We start from the raw sequence: 22,852 nt of genomic DNA on the forward strand, positions 1-22,852 counted from the left end.
CTGGGGTGAGTCAGCCTTTCCAGCTCTAAACCAGAAAGAAAACCAAACATAGATTTGCAGTCTTTCAGTTGGGAAAATGGACACTCAATCAAGGGCATGGCCATGCTGAAAAACCTCTCATAGAAACTACCTCTAGGAGATGGGAGAACTTCACAGCAAGGCAGGGACCCTGCCTAGGCACAAGCATCACTGTGCTTAACCATTTCAGTGCTAAGTGCTTAGCAAAAGCATTCCCATGTCCTAGAGCTGAGCTGGTGATGCTTAATTGTCCTCTCCTACCCCAGTCTATGGGTATCACCCCTGAGCCAACATAACTTGTATTGGCCCACGGACCCGTGGAGTGAGATGCTGCACAAAGAAGAGCAATGTGTCCCTCCAGCCAAGAACAAATAATGCAGCTGAAGGAAGATTTCCAGTCCATGCAGTGGAAAATAACACAGCCTCAGTGCTGCCTAGTCCTTCATCTGTTAGCTTGGATGGATGAAAGGCCACAGGGCTTCTGTTTTAATGAGGGATATAATTAGATACAAGGCTTTCGTTGAAGCCTTCCTCTTATCGCTGCCTTTGTTTTCTCTTTTTTTTCCCCCTTCTCCTTTTTGACATTTTTGCAGTGCACAGGCTGTGTACAGCCCCCTGTTTGCTTATCACTTCTCACAAAACTGCCTGCCTTAGATAGGGGCTGCTCAAACCCGCCGGGCGGGCAGGCGGCTCTGCGCTAGCGGGAAGCCTGGTCGCTCCGAGCGGCTCTGCCTGGCGAAACAGGCTCCTGCCACCCTCTAAATTGCTAATTATAGATAAGAACGAAGGAACAACAATTCATTCCTCTAACGAGAAAGCCGAGCTGTCGAGTGTGTGCGGCTAACGGCGTCCCAGTGGCACCTAGGACATCTTGAGAGCTGTGAGCACAGTGCCACTGCAAAGCATCCCTTGGGAGGGAGGGGGAACTTCCCAGCTGGGGATGCTAAAGCAAAGCCAAAGGATGTTAGGCAGAGCAGGCTTAGGCCATTATTCGTTGTGTATGAGACAGAGGGCATGGAAGCCCATTTTAAGACCTGTGCCTGGCTCTGTGTTTTTGCCTTGCTGAGCAAAAGGGCTTCGCTGGCATGTTTGGCATCCGTTCCAGCGCTGAGTGACGCATCCCACGCGGCTCTGGCTGACTAGCACTGACTGTGGCCCCAGGGATTTTAAACCTGATACTTCAAGCATTAAAGCATCCCCCCTGAGCTAAAATAGAAGAAAAGAGCTCCTGAGGACCCCCTCCTCCCATCCCACCCAGTGGCTGGCACCACGGCCAACAGCACTGCTAAGTGAAGGATATGGGGAATGCTCCTCCCCGCTGGGGTTTGTCGGCAAAATGTCCTTCGTGCCAGCGTCTGGCGCCGGATGAATCTGCACATTTCATGTGAGGGGCTGCAATGTTAGGACTGTCCATAGGGAGCAGCTGTTGGGATTTCTTTAGCTCTTCCCTTGCCCCATGTAAGTGCAGCTCAGGCTCAGTTTACAGCCTCTGTGCCCCATCAGCTGTGCCCCAGTGAGCAGGGAGGGCTGTGGGACCTGGAAACTTGCAACGGGTGAAAATCTTTCCTCATACTCATTTGTACTCACTGATCTTTCTAGACACAGAGGGAAAAGGCAAGCCAACAAGAGGAAAAAGACTCTTAAATATTCATCTAAAAATTCACTCACTTCCTCTTCAGTTATTGCCCATAAATCACTCAACTGCTCTGTCTCCTGCCGAAGATAATATTACAGGTCTCTTGAGCTGTAATCGCGTTACATCTGACAGCCAACTCCCAACAAATGGAAAACAAATCACTAACAAAACCCTAACCCCCTCCTTCCTCTGAGAAAATCCCATCTCACCAGTAACATGGCAGCTCCGGCTCATTCTCCTTTCTATTTAAACCACTTTATCCTATAAAGAAATAACGCTACCCACCTGTTGGTGTCCACCACCTCTGCTGCTGGCACTCCTTCGCAGCTCAGCTCCCACCACCAACCCCAGTGAGCTACCAAGCGCCTGAGTCACCTATTAAAAAAGGAAGCTGCAAGCTCAGCACCAGTCTCCCGGGCCGCCTGGCCAACCACATGTCATCGGCTTTGCTCCCAAAATCAGCCGCCCTGAGCAAACACAGCTGCTAAGCAAAGCCCTTTGTGTCGCTGTGTGAGCCCCACGGCAGTCCATCAACCAGTGGTTGTGTAACGGGGCCGGAGATCAGCTGGGGTCTCGCAGAGGGTTTGCACGAGCCAGAGGGAAAGGGATAGCCCAGCGGTGGAAGTTGTGCCAGGGTCCTGTCCCCCTCCATTGCTTGCTGAAGGGAGTGGAGCCCTGGAGAGCATCCCAGCCCGGCCAGCTGAATCCAACATTCTCCGTTACCTGCATAGTGGCTGCCTGACATTGCTCCTCTGCAGATCAACTTTGGATTTGCCATGATGGCTGTTGGACCTTGCACATCATGGAGCACAAGCATGTCATGGTCTCACCTCTTGACTGTGCCACGGCTCAAGTACCGCAAGACATTCGGCACATCCCATGGTGCAGGACCCAAAACCCAATACTGTAAGGCTGATGGGAGCAAAGGGACTTGTGTCCTGGAGCTTCTTAGCACTGGGGAAATCAGGGCAGGGAAACAGCAGTTTCTTCACACTGTTTTCCAAGGGGATGGAGGTGAATCGACATGGAAATTCTTCTGGGTTTGTGGTGCTCTAAGCTCGCTGTTTCTTGGGAATTTGGGGCCATTTCTGCTATTCCTCCCGGCCTGGGATGGGTTGTGGTTTACCCTTAGTCAGACGATCATTACCTGTTGGGTCCCTGGACTCAGGCTGTGTGGCTGGACCTGTGCCCCCATTCCCACCTGCTTGTCCCTGACGTGCATGTCAGTGAAACCTCAGCAACTCGCTGTCCCCCTTCTGAAGCTGGAAGCCAGTCCCTGCAGATGGAGACCCCATTTCTAAGTGTCTCTATCCATAGATGTGGAAGCTGTGTGTGCTGAATCACACCTACCCCATCCTCCTCCCAGCTTTTCCCCCCTGAGAACTGGTTCCCTGACAAAAGGAGCTGCTAAATACCGGCACCGCTCCACGGCTGGGCTGCGGGAATTTGCGCGGATGGGTAAGCACCCATAAAAGCTGGCTGGGAAACCAGTGCTGCTGCTTAATCCAGGAGCCTGGTGGCCCATTAGCAGTGCTCGGTCAGTGGGGAAATGTTTAAATCTCTGGCCCCAACCCCTGCACCAGCAGCCCTGGACCATGGGGAAGTTCTGCCGGAGGAGATGCATGCCGAAGGTGGTGGGGGAAAAGGGGAAGGATGCCTCACTGCCTCAGTTCGGGTTCTACCGAAAGGGTAAGTGGTCCTGGGATGCTGCAGCTAAGGATGTGCAAGGAAGGGTGGTCCTGGGAGGGTGAGGGTTTCGGGAGGGGAGAGCATCTTTAGCTATTTTTCATTGGCCTCATCACCCACTCTTGAGGCTTTAGCATGTGTTAAAATGTTATGTGCTTCTTTTTCCAAAGGAAGGGGGCAAAAAGATGGGACAAGGGTGCAGCTGGGAGCATCAACAGGATTTTAGGCAGCCTCCAGTAAAGGGTGAGGACCAGTGATGCTCTGAGGCGTTCTGTTTATCCTCACGGGTGCTCCCTCCTGACTCCTGCATCACACTTTGCTCTGTTTGCAAACTGCAGTGTTTTCTCTCATTTTCAGTTCTACAAAGGACAGCAAGGATTTGAAATTCAAGCTTTTTCTTTTTGCCATGGATTGACCAATTATGTGAGAGAGTGGCAATTGTAAACATCTTTTTCTAAAAGAAGTCATTTGGTTTTTGACTGTTTTCATCCAAGTTCCCTGTTTATTATAACTATATGGGCTAGGAATCGACCTTTAAAAGGGAGAACTGAGATTTTTGTATGTTCACCTAACAAACTCAGATGCAAGGACACCACTGATTACAGTTAGATAACTAACAAATATCAGCCAAATTCACAACACTCTTTTTCTTATTCCAAACTTTCATGAATAGACCTTCTCCTTTCAAATACATTTGTACAGCGTCGAGTACAATAGATCCCTGATTTGGAGATGAGGGGAATCTCTGGTATAGATCATAGATGTAATGACTAATGTACATCAAAAACCATAAATCATTCTCTTCTGAAAGGGTTTAAGAAAGGTTTTGTGCTGTCTGCAAGCCATATGTTGCAATCACTTGAGTAGCTCTGGCTCGTAGAGCTCGTATGTGAATTTTGGCGTGGGAAATGGGCTGAGAAGAAAAATGCCAGAACCAGAGGAAGGTGTTAAACAAATAAAATAAAATAATGTAACTAAAGAGCAGCTCTGTGAAGAGGAAATAAGATTTAAAATATCATTTCATGCTTTAGGAATTGTCTACTAAATTATAGTCAAACAATTAACATTTTGCACATGTATGAAGTTGCATTTGCAAATCTGAGGGAGTGGGAGGGGGTGAAGGAAAAACAGCTACTGAAGAGTGTCTTCTCTCCAGCACCTGAATTTCAAAATCAGATTTCTTTACAATCTCCAGCACCTCTAAATTGACAATTTGTGACCTTCAGTCACTTCTGCAAACGTTTTTGGCTGCTCAGTGTCAGCTGGACTTTCCTTTGCAGGAGCAACATCAGAACCCCCAGGTAATTTAAACAGCTCCCAAGCAGAGTCGGGAAAATCTAGCCTCAGGCGGAGCTGAGTGTCTGCCCCGAGGCAGCTCAGGGCTATTTCTGGGCTTTGCAAAAATCCAGGAATGTGGAGGACTCTATTCCTGGTACCAAAAAATGCCAAGAAGCTCTGCTGAGAGACAGCTGCAAGTGACATTGCTGGTTGGGGATGTGGCCTTCCCAAGTGGGCCAACTGCTGTGGGATTGTCTTTCCTTAGAGAGGGACTTCAACACCACCCAGGTTGGCTCCCCACTTTTGGGATACCAAGCACCTAGATGAGGCGGACGCAGCCCCGACTATCCGCTCAGCCCTGCCTCATTCTCCGTGTTCCTCTGTTATTTGCAAAGGGTTAATAAAAGCCAAGCGGACATTTAATATATTTCTCCCCGAGGCTGTGTGTCGCTGGGATCTCGGTATCCAGCACTGCCCTCTGACGTGCCAAGGATCGTGTATCACGCACCATTCCCATACCCTCCAGTAACTATTTCTGTTATTTATACAGGGGGCTTTGACTAAAATGGTGATAAACACCTCTGCTGCCAATACAACAAGAGCTGTTTTGTTTTCCTCTTTCTCTATTTCACCTGTCTTTGAAGGCAGCAGGACTATTTCTATCCCTAACCCTTCTGCCAGACTCCATGTCCTCTGCTTGCTCTACCCGCTCCCGTAGAGCAGCGTGTCAGCCCTTGCAGGCTGCAAAGCAGGATGACCATTTGTGATAGCGGCTTCTTCTCTCCCTCTAAAATCTCCTTTCCCAGGGAAAGCAACAGCCACCTACTCACTGGAATAACCTTTGCCTGGGGAGAGGGCTTCTTGGCATGCCATGAATACCAGACCTTTTAAGGGAAGTCCTCTCCAACCACCGCAAAAAGATACCTTGGGAATGTCTGCGCCGGCATGAGCCCAGCGAGCATCTCTGGCCATACATCCTGCCTGGGATGAAGAGCACAGCTGGGATCAGGGCTGCTGGGTGCATCTTTAAGCATTTCTTTGCCATGCCGTAGTGTTTCCGTGGGGGCATTGCATGGATACTATGCGGCTCTGAGGAGCTGTTGAGACCCTGCCTTTGCTTTCTATTCTTATCATGGTGTTTCCATGCTGCTGTCAGCTCTTTATCACTGGCAGCCAAGAAAACTTAATACTGTTTTGGAAGAAACAGCCGTAGCCAAAAAAAAATTTAGCAGTATCATTTAAAGAGAAAAGCCCAACCCACCTGTAGCTATTGAGTTTCGCTGGCATTCCCATTTATTTCTGAATGAGGCAAATTGCCAGTGGGAATACGGGGGAGGAGAGAAATGGGTGACTTTAAAAGAGTAAGATACCAGGCTGTACAGTACTTAATGCAGAGATTCCTGCTGCCATGTTCAGACCCAGACTTGGAGTTTTTGCCTGTGTTGAAGAAGGATTTCCATCCTGCCGGCATCAGAGTTAGAATATCCTTGCCTGGTTTCCCTCAAAAGGGATGTTTTCGTATCCTGAAAAATACTGCATCTATTCAAGAGCTGAAAATAGCCTTTGCAGGATGTTCCTACAAATTTCTACCCATACTGGATCCCTTAATTGCCACTAGTGGATTATCTACCACTTTGTCTGGACAAGAACATGGATTTTCATATTTTGCCTCTTCGCATCAAGTGATATCTGTACCTAAGGCACCAACTCCACCTCTCTTTTCCCAAATCTCTGTTTTCTAATAAAAACCTAAAGCTATTTCAGATATTTTCTGGCAAAGATTTGGGTGAAAACTGAAAACCTCAAGGCTTTGGGGGAAGTTAAAGAATTTGTTATTCTTGCAGCAAACAGCAGGATGTGTATCCCGCAAGGAAATGTTAACCACTGCCTAATGCATGAGCAGAAAAATACTGCTTTCAGCTCAGGCTATGGGGTTCTGGCCCACCACACAGTGACTGAGGGTCAGCACCGAGACCTGGACCCAGAGTCCTGGCTCTCTGTTGTTGGCCACGACACAGACCTTAGAGCTAAAAGACTTCAGCAGGTGGATAATCAGGTATGACACACACACGTGCACACACAGAGGTATGTTTCTGCTCCGTCTTACAGAGTTGTGCAGGTTTTTGGAGTTTCTTCTTATCTGTGAGCACAAACAGGGAGTGGTATGGCCATATTAATGCTGCTAACTCAACCAGCTCCTGAAGCCCTTTATTTAGTTCAGGGTCACAAACACATTTCTCAGCCCACCTTGGAGCCCAGGGGAGAAAAGGGAGGGAAAAAATTTCCCTCCTTAACTAATCCTACTCTGCCTCCTGTTCCCTAGGGATTTAAGATGAAGCAAAGCTCATTTCCCTCCAAACAGTCCATGTTTTTCTAGCTATTGCCTACTAGTCCTGAATATGGTTTTGATCTGGAAGGTGTCCCCTCCACTCCCAGCATCCATCCAGCTCACTCGAACCGCGTCCGGATTCTTTCCCCTTTTGCTGGTTATGGTGACCAGAGTTCTGGTAAATAACAGTATTTTTCAGGGAGAGATTAGACACTGAGATCTGACCCCACGATTTAAGACTCAAAGCTAGGAACTACAATATTTCAGGACAGGCGAAAAGCACACATGTACAATTCTCTATTTCTGCCTTGAACATGACCAAGGGCCCTAGACGACGGTGCTGAACCAGACTCAAGCCACCATCCATGGACAACAGAGACGGCAGCTTCTGCAGAAGAGTGGGATTTACCAAACTCTGGTCCAATAAAATAAAATCCATGGCTTTCCATGAGCTGCAGCACCGCTTTCATAGCATGAGGTGCTAAGCATCGTCATTTGCCCTGCATTTTAGCATCAGTCTGAGGTTCGTACTCATGCAACACCTCACCCCTCTCTAATCTACCCCAAAATACTTACAAGGAGGTCTCGGTAGTCCCAATAGCTGTGTCACGCCGTAGCCAGCCCCAGTGGAAAATCTACGTGAAACTCACGTCCGGGCAGCCCTTAGTGTATCCTATGAGGAGCCCTGCTCCACTCTCCACACCCTTCGTCCTGTTCTCTGCCTCCCAGTGGTCTCTGGCAGCTGGTTTTATCACCGAACATTGGGCTATGTTGAGAGGATGAACCACTTGGTCTATTTTTAGGGAAGAGTGAAATTGCTCTGCCACCAGGCTGAGTCAATCCAGCAATCCTACATGGGGGCTGGGAAAGTCTGGGGGCCTGGCTTAATTTCAGAAGTTATTCATTCAAAATACCCCTAGTGTAATCCTGTATGGGACAGGGGATGCCTCCAGGCAGTGGTACGATGCGGAGGAAGCATTTCCCTGACTCACTGTCATGTCCTCGGGCTGTGATCTGCACCACCAGGCCCCCTTCCCCTCCCCTCTGGCCACAGCCAAAGTTTTAAGGGAAAAGTTGGGAAGGCGACAGATATTAGCTGCCTTTTCTGGTTCCCTATTTCCTCATCAGTTACAATATTTTAGAACCAAGAAAGATGCAAAAAATATTTTAGGAAAGTGATGGGAAGCGTGTGTGCCAAGGATGATCCAGCTATCTGCTTTACGGTCAGCTGGGAATCATCCCCCCCCTTGCAGACCCTCGGTTAGCAAAGTGCTGCTGCAGGTAGCTGCTCCGGGTGGTGTTTGGACAGGGATAACAATAAAGCACTTAGCCCCGAAGGGCTCTCCACGCCCTCAAAGCTCAGCTGGGCAACAGGTGCTATCTTTAGCATACTAATGGTGGGCACCACCGTGTAGCAGAGCTGGGGACCCTGGCCTGGTCATGTGGATTTACAATTACAAACATAACCAAGGGCTTTGGGGCTTATTTTAACTGTCCACCTGTATCAGGCTGGGATAATGGTGTGACTGAGGAACCCAGTAATGCTTGAACCAGGTCCAGCTGCTCTCTCTTCAATTTTCTTTTTTGATACCTTTAGAGAGCCTAGGCTTGAGTAAATCACCCTGTGGTGATGAAAGGATTTGTGGGTTGGCTATGCCAGTACCAGAAGTCACCATCACCTGAGATAGGACACTCACTCAGCGGTGCTTAAGATCACAAAACATAGAGTGAAGGCCACAAGAGATCTATGCTCGAACTCACCCTGCTTGTACCCTCCCAGGCCCTCCCCATGGCCCACAGCTCCCGATGCCAGACAACATGGGACTGCAGCGATGGGAGAGAGAGTTGCATGGATGTGAGCTGTGCTGGATCAGGTGGTCTTGGGGCAAAACCCATATCTGTTTTATCTGCCAGCACAGAGCTGTCTTAGCCTTTCTCTGTGGTGTGTTTGTATAGCATGTAGCACAGGGACAATTCCCTTTCAGCCAGGCTTGTTGATAACATAAAGATCTCAGCAGCTGAGCCGGTGAAGCACGACCTGGTCCCCAAAGGGGCTTGATGCTCTTTGCTCCAAAGGGCCAAGCAACTCAGCACTGATGATTTTCTGGTTTGAGTTTTTTGGTTCCCTCCTTCTGAATGCCTTTGCTGGAGTTTTACAGGAGTGTTTGGAGAGGCTGCTGCCCCTTTCTTTTTCCTATGGATCTGCAGGTATCAGTCCCTGGAGAGGATGCTACACATCAACCAGGCTGCAGTTCAGCATGCGTTGAGGTTTCCTCACCAACATCACATCGCATTGCATCTCATTGCATCACATCCAGCTCCTGATGATCATCTGCCTTCACCAATGCTCCTGGAATGGCCCAGCTCCTCCCTACCATAGCCCCGTTTCTTAAACATCCTTCAAGGCTATAGATTACCAGTCCTCTGCTATCTGTGTTAAGCCTGATGCCTAGGAAGTTCATCATCTCTCCTTCTGAAGTGGTCTCTGCGTTCTGTAGCCTGCCTCCTATGAAAACAGGCTGAACGAGTTGGGGTTGTTCAGCCTGGAGAAGAGAAGGATTTGGGAAGGCCTTAGAGCAGCCTTCTAGTACCTAAAGGGTATGGCACCAATCATTCTTGTCCAGCTGGACTGAGTTGAGCTAATGAACTACTACTAATTAACAACTCAACTCAAGGTACCTATCCTGCCCACAAGAGGCAGGCCATTTCCTCCTGGCTGCAGAGGATGCAACAGCATCCCTGGTGCCGCAGCCCAGGCTGGTGAGCAACAACTGGTGACCCCGACGTGATACATCGATGAGACCCTGGGAAGCCCTGGGAAGCCCTGACTCCCTCGCCGAGCCGAGAGCCCGAGCCTAAGGAGCCCGAGCCAAAAGAGCCGGAGCCAGAGCCGGAGCTGGGAGCTCGAGCGAGAGTCCTTCAGAGAAGAAGGTAAAGCTGCAAGCCCCGACGTGGTATTCGCGGGAGGGAAGCGTGCTGGAGTTGGATGAATGGGCCGGGTCTCTGCTCACCTTAAAGCCTTTGTGAAAACAGAAAAAATGGTAAAACAAAAAGGGGGAATTATGGCACCAATCATTCTTGTCCAGCTGGACTGAGTTGAGCTAATGAACTACTACTAATTAACAACTCAACTCAAGGTACCTATCCTGCCCACAAGAGGCAGGCCATTTCCTCCTGGCTGCGGAGGATGCAACAGCATCCCTGGTGCCGCAGCCCAGGCTGGTGAGCAACAAAAGGGGACCCACAAGAAAGCTGGAGAGGGATTTTTTGTAGTGATAGGACAAGGGGCAATGGCTTTAAACTGAAAGAGGGGAGATTAGATTAGATTAGATCTAAGGAAGCAATTCTTCACTCGGAGGGTGGTGAGGCACTGGAACAGGTTGCCCAGAGAAGCTGTGGATGCCCCATCCCTGGAAGTGTTAAAGTCCAGGTTGGATGAGGCTTTGGGCAACCTGATGTAGTGGAGGGTGTGCGTGGTCGTGGCAGGGGGAATGGAACTAGATGATGTTTAAGGTCCCTTCCAACACTAACCATTCTATGATTCTATGATTCTTTGTTACTTCCTTCAAAAAAAATGAGCATCAGAGAAAAGAGCTAAATTAGAATGGGCTGAAATTTAAGCATCTAGAGGTGGGGGGAAATACAGCTGCCCTTGTAACTGCTGCATGCTGAGAAGCCCATACGTTGCGAGTGATGACTGAACAAGGCAGCACTAAGCAGCCGAGGAGGCGCAGATCTAAGTGGTCTGTGCTGAGTTTACCCCAAAATGCAGAGCAGGAAAGTGAGCAATGTCATTAGGAAAGTGGTAGACAAGTCTTTAATCACCAGCCAGTCTGTGAGTTAGAGGGCTGGGGAGGGCAGGGGCTGTCAGCAAACATGCACCCGCTCTGGTAGCATGAACTGGGTGGGAGGGGGGGGGTCAGCAAACACAGTGGTAGGCTGGGAATGGAGGTATCTTATTTATTCCATGTGAGTAGAGGAACATAGGAGGTGAAGAGCGTATGGGCACAATCTCCATGCCTAGGTGGAGGACCTGGTCTGCCAAAGGCTGTGACTGACACGTTCCCCCCGTCAATGCCCCTACAAACTCCCCCTGTGATTGCCCTCCTGCAAGCCTGCGAGATCTGAGCTACCTGACAGCTCTGCACAGCTTCCAAGGAAGGGTTTTTCTCCTCATGTCTGGAAGATAGTATCTAATTAGAGAGCAGGACATGAAAAATATCCAATCAATGTAGCACTGGGTCTTTCTGAGGTGTGAGAGTGTGATAAAGGGAGATCAGCAGCCTGGGGTCTCTGGGGGCAGAGGGAAGGCTTGAGCCCTCCACTGAGATGGGTGGCTCTTGCTGGGAGCCAAGAGAAGGGGGCAGAGGAGGAGCTCAGCAGCGTGAAAGCTCTTTAGGTTAGATCAGGTGAGAGCACAGACTTAGGGCTTAAGCCAACTAAAAGGGACTAGCCTGTCTGTTTTGATGGCTACCACCAGCCCAGCTGCTGGCAGAGCTTGCCCAGGCATGAGCGGAGCCTGATCACTTCCCTGCCCTCCACGGCTGCCTGGGAACCGCTGCGTGCTCCCACAGCAGCTCCCCCAAAACATGCCTGTGATCCCAGCATCCCCAGCTGGCTGCCACAGGGGCTAGGAGAGGTGAAAGGGGATGGTTGGCATCTGCTTCTGCTCTTTTTTTGTGGGGTGCTCTGGTCAGCGGGAGCAGGTGGATCCTATGCTTAAACACCCCAAGTTTCCCTCATGTTTGAGTGGCAGAGGCACACAGCGCTTGGAGTCGGATGGATTTGCCGACATTCAACTCCCGCTTGTCGTGCGTATGAAAAGCAACTGCTGAAAGGGAAATGAGCTTTTAAGGATGATTTTGACTGCAGGAACCTCTATCATTGCAAGTGCCAGAGCTGCCTTGAGCTCAGAGCTGTCTGTAGCACAAGCACAGCCTTTTATCTTAAATCAGTGTTTTTTCCTCCGCCTTTCAGATCTTTCCAGTTCACTAGTGATGTTCTCCCAAACCCGCCTGCTGAACGGTGTGCTAGACGCGGGGACACTGTCTGCGAGGCCCCAAGTCATGGAGAGATGGAGGGTGATGGCCTCCCTCCAGCACTGGGCCGGAGACATGGTGTCTGGTGGGTGCTGTGCAGCAGCGTCCATGCAGAAACCAATTTTGGGACAGAAGTGGGACCGTTTTGTTGTCGCTAGATGGCACCGCACCCCCTTGCAGGAGAAAGTGCGGGTGCTACAGCCAGCAGGGGAAAAAACACCCAAAAATGCCAAGCACTGCAACCAACCCGGGGTCTCCCTGCACGCAGGATGGGGGACCCCACCATTTTCTGCCCTCTCCTTCACCTCCTCTCCTTGTTTTGAAAATTCCCCGTGGATCGAGGTTGAAACGAATAGAGAATAGAAAGAGGAAGGGGGAGGAGGGAGTGAAATGCATTTCGGAGGCTGGCTGGATGCTCTGCAATTTGCAGTCATGTCAGGCTCCCGTTTCATCTTTGCTCTGCACCGAGGTAACATCCTCGTGTGCCCTTCAGCTGAAAGCACTGAATAATGGAGCCATATCAATACATACTTGCACAAGCATATGTATGCGTGCGAGGTGGGGGAACGGCATGCCCGCCTGCATGCCCCTCTTTTCTCTCTCTTGGCCATGATTTTCCTCTCTCTTATTGCCAAAATTCATCTAGAAGTTGTTAATTTTTAAACTCAGAGTACTCAGGAGAGTCTACCTGCAGCAAATTAGCTGATGTCTTCTTCTCTTTAATATTAAAGGACTCAAGCTTTCAAATGTTTCCCTTTGGGGAAAATGGTTCCTTGATTCACCATCTTCCTTCCTAGGAAGTATTTTGCTCTGTCTTGTAAGTCTTCCACTGCTCAGTTTAATCTCATTACTGCTAACTATAGGCACTTGGATGTGTTTAATTAGTGATTTGGTGACGTCTTTGGTGGCAGCTTCCTCCGGATCTTCTGATACTGTCTTCGTGGCTGGGGATGTAGCCTGGCTGGTTTAGCTGCCTGGGAATGGGCTTTTCTAAAGGGTGTAGCAGCCTTCTCCTTCGAGCAATGCTCAGGACTCCAGCAGTGCCTGAGAGGTGACTGTGCTGTGTCTGGGTACAGCAAGCAATGCTTTGACTTCACGTGTAGTTATTCAGCTCTGAACCGTTGCACAGACACGTGTTTGCTGATAAGCCAAATGCCAGCCAGCAGAGCTGTCTTGAACACTGCCCAGCTGTTGTCCTCCACGCCCCAGACCTGAGAACCATGCTCTTTGCTTAACCTTACAACACTGTGTGGCTTCAAACTGCTCGACACTCTGCCTTCCCCATCCCAGGTCACTGCATCGGCTGGGTGTCCCCTCTTCAGTCCTGAGGAGGGTCTGTGGAGCAGTCCCTGTGTGATGGCGAGGAGGATCCTATAGAATTTCTGCCCTGGTCACTGCTGGGGCTCATGGAACACTGATGTCTCTCTTTCTCCATGGGAATGACCAAGCACAGCACAGGTATAGTCTCAGACATGTCTTGTCCCAGAAGAGATATGGGGCAGCTGGTTCCTGGACTTTATTAGGAAGCATTACAACTTCTGTCTCCGAGCAAATCCAGCACCTACATCAGGGGTAGCAGTCATATTCCCAGCACTCTGGCTGCACTTGCCTCCCCAGAAGGACCTCACACCATGCAAATCCTAGCCCTACCAAAGCAGCAGTGCTGGAGATGACATGAAGTCTTTGCTATTACAATGCCTTTGAGTCAGGGGCTGGAGAGTGGTGTAAGGCTCTAAGATAGACCATGATTCATCATTTGCCAGCCAGAGGAAAAGATATGCCTCGCGCTGTGAAAGGCGCACTGCAGCTAATACCGTTATCATGTTTAGCAAGATAGCACGGTGACTTCACGTGCTGTGACGTTAAAAAAAAAATCCCAGCAATGCTGTGGAAACTTCAGCTCCTTCGTCTGTCTATGTGCTCATGTGAGGGACTTCTTTTCCCATGCAGTTGGGCAATTAAATACAGTGTCTCAAATCCAGGCAACATGTGGGGTTTTTTTTTAACCCTTCTTATGTGAAAGAAAAGGAAGAAATGGAAAGGAAAGAGAACAAATCCTAGATAGATGAGATATGGGGTCCCTGGATTCCTGATCCAGACTGAAAGGAGGCAGGATGGTCCACCAGTCTCAAGTCCAGTCATTAAGGGGTTTCTGGAGAGCTGTTTCTTTCTGCCCCAAATCAATCAGTCAAATTTGGTAAAATTCAACCCTTTCCCATGCAAAGCTTCTCTCACTCTTCACAGATGCCTCTTGCCTTGAAATATCCCTGACCTGCTTTAGTCCCGATGATATCATAGCGCTAGGGATCGCTTACATGCCCTATCTTAAGCCAAGGATGACTGTGTCTGACACACCACCACTGCCAAATTCAAAAAGGAGCCCAGCCAAGACTCCTTAGTTAGGTACAAAGGAACCGCTGCCGTTTCCTATCCTCGAAGCAGAGGTTCAGGGAGCATTACTCATCCTGAACTAAACATGGACACGCTTCTGCCTTGCTATTTAATACCAGCTATTTTTAAATGCTGGGATAACAGCGTCAGGAGAGTCAGCGTGGCTCTGTGGACTCATCACTGGCCCAGATCCCAGCTGTTTTGGGATTTGCCAGCTCCGTGCTATGGGACCGATCAGGGTTAGAAGGCTGCAGTCATGGAGCCTTCTGCTCACTGCCCTTCCCACCCTCAGCCAAACTCCTGCATGGCCAGTCCTGGTAATTCCCACATGATCCCCAGCCGGAATCACCTGGTCAGTCTCTGCTATGGGATTATGTGGGAAATATAACTTTGCGTAAAGACCAAGTAGACCCTTCCCAGTTGCAACTATAGAGCTGGCAGTAGAGCAGCAATGATGACCGTTAACCAAAATAAACTCAACTCACAGCTTCTGCCCGTGGCTGAGTCATCGACTATCTCTGGAACCGAAGAGATGATCGTCTCTCTGATGTGGGACAGCTTCCCTCCCTGTGTGGGAATGAGAGCGGTAAACAGGTAAGTTCCCACAGAGAGGAGCTGCTCAAAGTCTCAGTGTGAGGAAGGCAACTGCACCAGAGGCTTTCCAGAGACAAAGGTGGCTCTGACACTGCCTCCACATACCGTGTGTGGTTTGGGCTTTTTTTCTGTAGACCTGACCCAGGCTTGGCTTTGCTCTGTTCTCTCCAAGGACAGTGTTTCACAGCTTTTTGGGCCTTTCTCTTTTTCCAGACCTAAGTGGTATTTTCTCTACCCATTCTTGTTCTTGAGACCACCATTGCTGCTCTTTCAGGGTCTGGATTATCCATCCATTTCCTTTAGCAACTCCTACAATGATTTTAGTGTCTCAAACTCAGTAATGATTGGTGTTGCCCTTTGCTATACTCCCAGTCAAGGAATCAATCTCTCCTGTGGAGGAGTAATCACTGGGGTTATATTCTGCAGTGGTGGGATTGACATGACTGTTTCAGATAGGATCCGATCCATAATTAATATTCCATTATGATAATGACTTCATGGGATTCTATTGTTTCCTTGATGTAGGTCCCCCTCCAAACTAGACGGCCCATTCCCACCAACTTCTTCCCTCCGGGAAAAGGATCATCACAAGGAAGTTTGTTGAAGATATGACCTGTGCCCTTGATACCATTAAATCTCCCAGAGCTGGAAGAGACCAGAGATAAAATAGATGGGAGCACGGAAAGAAAGATGGATGTCTGGATTGAGAGGGCCGGGCCAAGGAGATGTGTTGTTGTGTCTGGGTAGAGTAACAGGGCTGTGGGAAAGTTTAAGCCACATAATCATGAAGTTGTGCTTGCTCGTAGGTGTTGCCTGGCTCCAGCCATTGTTAGCTGCTTGCATGAACTGGCACTAACATCAGTTTCCAGCTCCTTTGGTGCTTTAGTATTTAATAGAGTCAGATCTATCTTTCACTCGTCACAGCACATGGTACCCCTTTTCCACCTGATGCTGCGGCATTGCAGAACCTGGCCCAAGGGAGACCCAGTATGCATTTGAGGCTCTGGTGGTGTGTCTACCAGCTTTTAATAATACTGAAAGAGGTGGCATCCATGCTGCAGGGAGGTGATGTGCCAAGGAGTTTTCTGTGGTAGGCTCTGTTGCTGACCCACACTACATCTTGGAACTAGCTCTATACTGAAGCAAGCTCTGATGTCACAACATGGTTTCCCTGTAAACCTGCTCCTCCTTCCCTAACCACAGAAGATTAGGCTTCCACAGGGCAGCCCCTTGCTTGGGGACTGGCATCAAGTGGATGATGAAGCCCAACTACTTGTAAGGATGGCTCTGGACACCCAAAGAAAATAAATTGCTTTTGAAGAAGAGTGCCTACTGACCTTTGCAGGAGACTCCTTCCATTTGATGGTGGCAGGACTCCATTGTGTCTTCTGGGGAATGCTCTGAAGAGAGGAAGGGAAGGATGGGTCTTTATAGGGTTTGGTCTCTATGCTCAGGGGTTGGATTGTCGTCATGATTCTGGCATCAGTCTTCCACTTCTGCAAAATGCCATCGGGAGAATGTGTCTTCAGCGGAACAAAATGTGAACTCTTACACTGTGGAGCGGCTTTAGGAGTGTCAAAGCTGGTCAGGAGTCCTTTGAAATTCCTTGTTGGGGTACTGACGTTAGGGATCAGAAGATCCTCCATGGACTTGCTCGAGCATATGTCACTGGGATGGCTTTGAGATGAGGCATAGTTTTTCCCCATTGGACTGACATTAGTCTGTGATAGATATCTTCTCTCCATGAGCTACAGAAAACCCAAACGAACATCAAAATAGGTTCATATTTAAGTTCAATAATAAATCTTCTGAAATTTTTATTTCCTGCTTTTCTACTCCAAGCATCACATCTGTTGAGCTTCTAACTTTTTGAGACAAAAGCATCCCTTTCTGCTCTATGTTCTCTGGAGTGAATGTCAAGGACATGATTTAAACACTCTAGCCCGTTTCGAAGCGCGGAATAAATTTTTGTTTTGCTTATTTCCAGTGCATCCTCCTGATTTGTCCACTGTCATACAAGGAAGCTTTGGAGTAGAAATAATATGACCACTGATAGTCTTCCCTCTTGGATAATTTTTTTATCCCCATCTCCATCCTCTTCCTCTAGGAAATTGTGTTTCCAAACATTCAGAAAATTATTGTCTCTGTCATTTCATAGGGAACTTTCAGTTTCATCTTAAAAACCTGGACTGGAAATAAAAATTTTCACATTCTGCCTTTTTTTTTTTTAATGAGATGTAATTCAGCTTTCTCTGGTCAGTGGGAATCAACCCTGTCTTCAGCAGGGAAATTGGATGAAGTCCAGAGTATCTGGCTTCCGGTGTGTGATTTTATCATTGTTATTCCAGGTTGTAAGAGGCCCTTATCGCAAAGCAGGACCTAACATGCAAGTACAGAGCCAAGAAATACACCTTATGCCAGTGAGTTTACAATTAAAATATGATATAAGGACACTGATAGATGGGAGGTACACCTTTGCCATGATGTGAGAACGGTAGTCACAGCTTCTAGTTAGAGGGGAATTCAGTTTAAGATGCTGAAATGTAGATATCTAAACGTAGCTGTGAGTAAAATCTACTCATGAGCTTGATGTCTAAGTCCCATTGAATTCAAAAGTGCCAAGAAGGTGATTTCTGCACCGTAGGGTAGACAGTTTTCTTTGGTGAGTACTTAGTTTAATTTGAGATACACAGGGTAACCCCCAAAGCCTCCAGTTGATGGTGCAGGAGGGAAGAGATGCCTCAGTGTCATAGCTGTCAGCCCTGTGTGACTGTCTGGGTGCCTTAAAGACTTTCTGTGCCTTTGCCTCAGGCTGTCCTTCCCTCGCTACTTAACTAAATCCTCTGCCAGGTCCTACACCTCTTGATGGTGTTCCATTAGGCTCTAACCCTGCAACCTATTCACTTCAGAGCAATCTGATTGCTGTATATGAAGCTTTCATCCCCTTCTGGAGCATCTGATATGTAAAAATCCATCTGTACATACTAAAAGGGAATTGGATCTGACTTGTCCTGAGGTGTGCTCAGAACAGCATCAGATATTGGAAAAAAAATGCTAGGTACTTGTTTGTCTCTAATTGCCAAAAACTGGGGTGTTATATAGCTAGGACATGCTCTGTCCCACTTGGTCCGAGCCTTTGGCTCTCACCTTGGGATTTTCTTGCATAGACATGCTGTCTTCACGGTCCAGGATGCTCTGGTACCTGTGGAGAAGACAGGAGATGGCATCTTAATCCTTTTTTAGTTGGAATGTATTTTTCCATATAGTGGACAGGCTCCTTCTGCCTTCCCCTACCCTCTGGAAAAAGTCAAACCCAATAGACTTCAAAAGCAATCTTGAAGAGTGAGAGAGATGTGAAAAATCCCCCAAAGGGGGCTGGGTTTAGATCTAATGGATTAGCTCATTGCAGTGCTGCTAGATCCATCGTGAGCCCTCTCCTCCCAAGCTCCACGCGGTTGTATCCCTGGAGCACTCTGCGTCCCCCGTGCTGGGGGGTTATATTCGCTGTGTATTATTCCACTTTGCCAATATGTGACTTGCATCTGAAGTCAGACTTTCCAGAAGATCCATGCATTGTTTATTTATTCAGCTTTAACTTAATGTAAGGGATTTATCAAGTCACTACTTGACCTAATATAACACCAGTGATGAGTGACATCTTTCCAGAAGAAATTACCTTCCTTCTCTTGTCCCAAGCAGTCTGGGTGGAGAATGGATTGAGAGCAGCCTTGAGGAAAAGGACTTGAGGATATTTGTTGATAAGGAGCTCAACATGAGCAGGCAATGTGCGCTGGCAGCCCAGAAAGCCAATGGTATCCTGGGCTGTATCCAAAGAAGCTGTGATGGGTTGATGTAAAGGGGTTCTGGTGGCAGAAGAGGGGATTTGCTCTCTGTGACTTCCCTGGTTTTGGAACCGGGTCAGACCCAGTTCTGGCCACCAGATTGGACTCCCATCCCCCTTGGGATTGAGCCAATCGGTATGTCTGCAAATTGCCCTATTTAAGTTGGGACAAAGGAACCGGACAAGGTGCTCTGCCCAGGAGCGAGGAGAAGGGAGGAGGGCACTGTCCCCGCTCCCTGGCTCCCGGCCAGGCGGCTGCCGGCACCGGGCCGGCGCCACCTGCTGAGGATGGCGGCAGCAGAGCCGCTTGGGGAACTCAGGGAGTGCCCCACTCCCGGGGTGCCTGCTGGGCAGAGTTCACCCAAAGAGGACTGAGATCTGGGAGAAACGGCCACACCGACACCGGGTCAGTGCAGATGGAATGGGACGAGGTGTGCTGGAGCTGAGTTTCCCCTGCAACTGGTGGCGAGATGGCAGTGGCCCCCCTGCAGCCAGGATGGACTTGGTGGGGCAGAGACCTGCTTGCAGCCTGTGGAGAAGCCACGTCGGAGAAGAGATGCTGAGCCTGAGGACAGTTGTGGAGAATGGAATGCACGACAAGGTAAAGACGCATCTAAAGTCCGTGGGATGACCCACGCCAGAGTGAGCGGCAACAGCTCCCTAAGAATCTGAGACTGTGGTAAAGCCCGCACTGGAGCAATCCCATGGGGAAGGATTGCATCTTGTGAGCAGGACTCACTCTGGAGAAGTCTGTGGACTTTTCCATGTGAGTACAGGATCCACTGGAGCAAGGGAAAAAGGGTGTAAGGACTCCTCCTCCTTTAAGAAAAGGAGTGACTAGAACGACATGGGATGAACTGACCTGCACTCCCCCATTCCCTGTTCCCTGCGCCACTGGGGGAGGAGGTAGAGCCGGGAAGAAAAGGAAAGGGGGCAGGTATTGTTTTTAAGATCTGGCTTTGTTTCTCTTTATCCTTTCAAGTAACTGTTAATAAGTTGTTTTGCTTTATTCCCAAGCCGAGTCTGTTTTGCCCGGGACCATGGTTGGTGGGTGCTCCCTCTGTTCTTGTCTCGACCCTCAGTCTTTTTTATTATATTTTTCTCCTCTCCACTTCACTGGGGAAGGAGTGAGAGAGCAGCTGTGTGGAGTTTAGTTGCCAGATTGGCCTAAACCATGAGAGAAGCGTGACTAGCAAGTTGAGGGAGGTGATTCTGCCCCTCTGCTCTTATGAGACCCTACCTGGAATACTGCGTTCAGCTCTGGAGTCCCCAACACAAGAAGGACATGGAGCTGCTGGAGCGAGTCCAAAGGAGGGTCACAAAGATGATCCGAGGGCTGGAGCACCTCTCTTATGAAGACAGGCTGGGAAAGTTGGGGCTGTTCAGCCTGGAGAAGAAAAGGCTCTGGGGAGATCTTATAGTAGCCTTCCAGTACCTAAAGGGGCCTACAGGAAAGCTGGAGAGGGACTTTTGACAAGGGCGTGTAGTGATAGGACAAGGGGCAATGGCTTTAAACTGAAAGAGGGCAGATTTAGACTAGATCTAAGGAAGAAATTCTTCCCTCTGAGGGTGGTGAGGCAATGGAATAGGTTGTCCAGAGAAGTTGTGGATGCCCCATCCCTGGAAGTATTCAAGGTCAGGTTGGATGAAGCTTTGAGCAACTTGGTGTAGTGGAAGGTGTCACTATACATGGCAGGGGGGTTGGAAGTAGACGATCTTGAAGGTCCCTTCCGACCCAAACTATTCTATGATTCTACAATTCTATGATTCTTCCTTACAGTAGGGAGTGACCTTTCAGCTTTCTCCAAAGACCCTGTCATATAGATGACTATCTACAGTGAAGACTGACCAAGTTTGGGATATTTGGAACTAAACTGTCTCAAGGGGAAGTTCAAGAGACAGTCTTGACAGTTGCTCTGTCACTCGTATGTTGAGGGAGATGCTTTTCGGGTACTGTTGCTAATCTTATTTGTCTCACTCTTGGCAGCGTTGTGGTCTGATCTCAGTTATGGGTTGTAACCAGAAAAGAAATTATCCCTTAAAGGGCTTGGATTGAAATGCAACTCTCCCTGGAGCATTTTGGTTAGAAACAGTTGAGAGAATCCGGGAGGGGATGAGATGCCTATACCCCTCTTGTCTCTTCATCAACTCATCTTTCCAGCATTTACTGGTTTCCTTCGTTGCCCCTTAGAGACTATCAAGATTAAAAGCTTTAATTATCCCTCCGGGAATGCTCCAGTCATTGGGGTTGAGGGCAAATTCCTCTGTGTCATTGTATTTGGGGAAGTTTGCCGAGTGGATCTGGCTTTTAAATCAGGGTTTCTCTTCCAAGACTAAATAATGCTTTGGTAATACGTAATAGTTAAGAACACTTATAGCAGAAAACTACTTGCCTCTAGGTCGAGACCTGACACGCTGGGATGCTGTGCTTGGGAAAGACTTTATCTGAGTGAGATTTGTTTGTTGTGGAGTTGGGAGAAGGAAAGTCCATCCTAGAAACACCCCCCACGTGAACTGCAACCATAGATTAACCACCTACCTGGCAACCAGTTCAGAGACGGACACAGACTTTCTCAGAGGAACTGCCTTGAGCTCTGGACTGCTCCTTGGAGAATGGCACAGCAAAGGAAAGGACTGAGCTGGCCTCAGCTTCTCAGTTTTTTCCATGTTCTCTGTCTGCTGGCATGGAAGCAAGAGAGCAAAGGTTACAGTGCTGGATGCGAAGACCCAGGGAAAAGAGGCCAACAATTAGTACATCCATCTTCACTCGTGGGATTGGTGCATCAGTAAAGGGCTGTGGAACAAATGCCTTCACTGGTACATCTGCAAACCTCATCACATAAATTCATTTTGGAAAAAATAGAATACGGTTAAAGAAGACACATTTTTAATTAAATTACTCCTAATTCAGGGAATGGGTTTTTTCTACCTCTGTCTACCACTCTTCTCATCTTCTTAGATCACCCAGTTCATCTCTGTGACAGGGAGAGAGAAAGAATCTGAAGAAGAATTAGCTTTAAATAATTTAAAAATTATTTGATGGAAATTTTCTATATGGATCACTGGTTAAAATTTTCCTATGCTTCCAGTGTTGCACAGACTTGAACCAGCTCTGAATTCAGGCAGTAACTGGAGAATTAAGCACCTCTGGGCCTCTTCTGCTAAAAATGTTTTTGTTTTCCAGGCTTCAGAAATGCGCGGCAGAAGTCTCAGGCATTGGATTTGTGATGGCTGATCTGACACTTGGAAGTACTTTAGGGCATCTGGGGTTCATTTTCTGAATTTGGACAGAGCTCTAGGGACCTACAAGTTCTGTGTAATTGCTCTTTAATTACTGACACAGACATTGGAACTATGGGATTATTATATATTTATATTTAGATTTTGAAAGCACTTGTTTGAAAAGCCGTGTTGCTTGCAAAATACATTTCATAAGCGATTTCTGTTGCACTGTCCTGAATATTAGGCTGTGCCCAGAGCAACCGTCCACCAGTGTCTGGGTGTCCACTTCCAGATGGACACAAGAGGGGCAAATTTTGATGGGGAAGGGGGGTGACATTCAGCATTTTGTGAATCTCCGCCTTCCCTCTCATGCCTTTAAAACATCTAAAATCAAGACCAGAGGGAGGAAGATATATTTCTCACTAATTGCTTTAGAAATTTCCTCTTTTTTTGTTTTCCAGGTCATTTCCCTTGATGTTAGAGAAAAGACAGATTTGTTAGATCGTAGGCTGCACCGCCCACAGTCCAGGGATTGTTTCCCATTTTTTGCAGTGTTGTCTAACATTAAACAATTCCAGGTGAAGAGCTCTCCAGGGATTTGCGCAGTGGAAGAACAAGTCTGTTAGGAGGGAAGCATTCCCTGGTTTTCCATTTATATCCCCTCTTTTCCTTAAATACAGTACAGGCGGCCAACGGAAATGCTCTCTCAGCCCACCCTGAACAGTTCCCACAATCAGCACGGCATCCCTCAGTTGCTGGGTTTACAGGATTTTTCTGATATTAATTCATTCCATCTCCTATGATCTGGGAGGGTTTTT

The 22,852-nt window shown here is 48.3% G+C and overlaps 1 protein-coding gene across 2 annotated transcripts in view; it reads right to left on the reverse strand.

Annotated features, from left to right (window-relative positions):
• XIRP1 (xin actin binding repeat containing 1) overlaps positions 1-22,315 on the reverse strand; it is a 36,091-nt gene extending 13,776 nt beyond the window's left edge. Inside the window, exons 1-5 of one of the 2 annotated variants that reach the window (XM_086614939.1) lie at positions 22,264-22,315; positions 21,352-21,484; positions 18,119-18,173; positions 16,309-16,719; positions 14,863-14,944 (exon numbers count right to left, since the gene is read on the reverse strand). In XM_086614939.1, coding sequence (XP_086471065.1) covers positions 14,863-14,944; positions 16,309-16,719; positions 18,119-18,173; positions 21,352-21,479 — 676 coding nt within the window. In that variant the 5' untranslated portion in view covers positions 21,480-21,484; positions 22,264-22,315. Of the gene's footprint in view, positions 1-14,862; positions 14,945-16,308; positions 16,720-18,118; positions 18,174-21,351; positions 21,485-22,263 lie in introns of those variants that run through there. The other variant, XM_086614938.1, reaches the window with a different exon arrangement.
• Between the last annotated feature and the right edge of the window lie 537 nt (positions 22,316-22,852).

This window comes from Tauraco erythrolophus, chromosome 7, assembly GCF_009769465.1.
Source record: "Tauraco erythrolophus isolate bTauEry1 chromosome 7, bTauEry1.pri, whole genome shotgun sequence".
NCBI lineage: Eukaryota > Metazoa > Chordata > Aves > Musophagiformes > Musophagidae > Tauraco > Tauraco erythrolophus.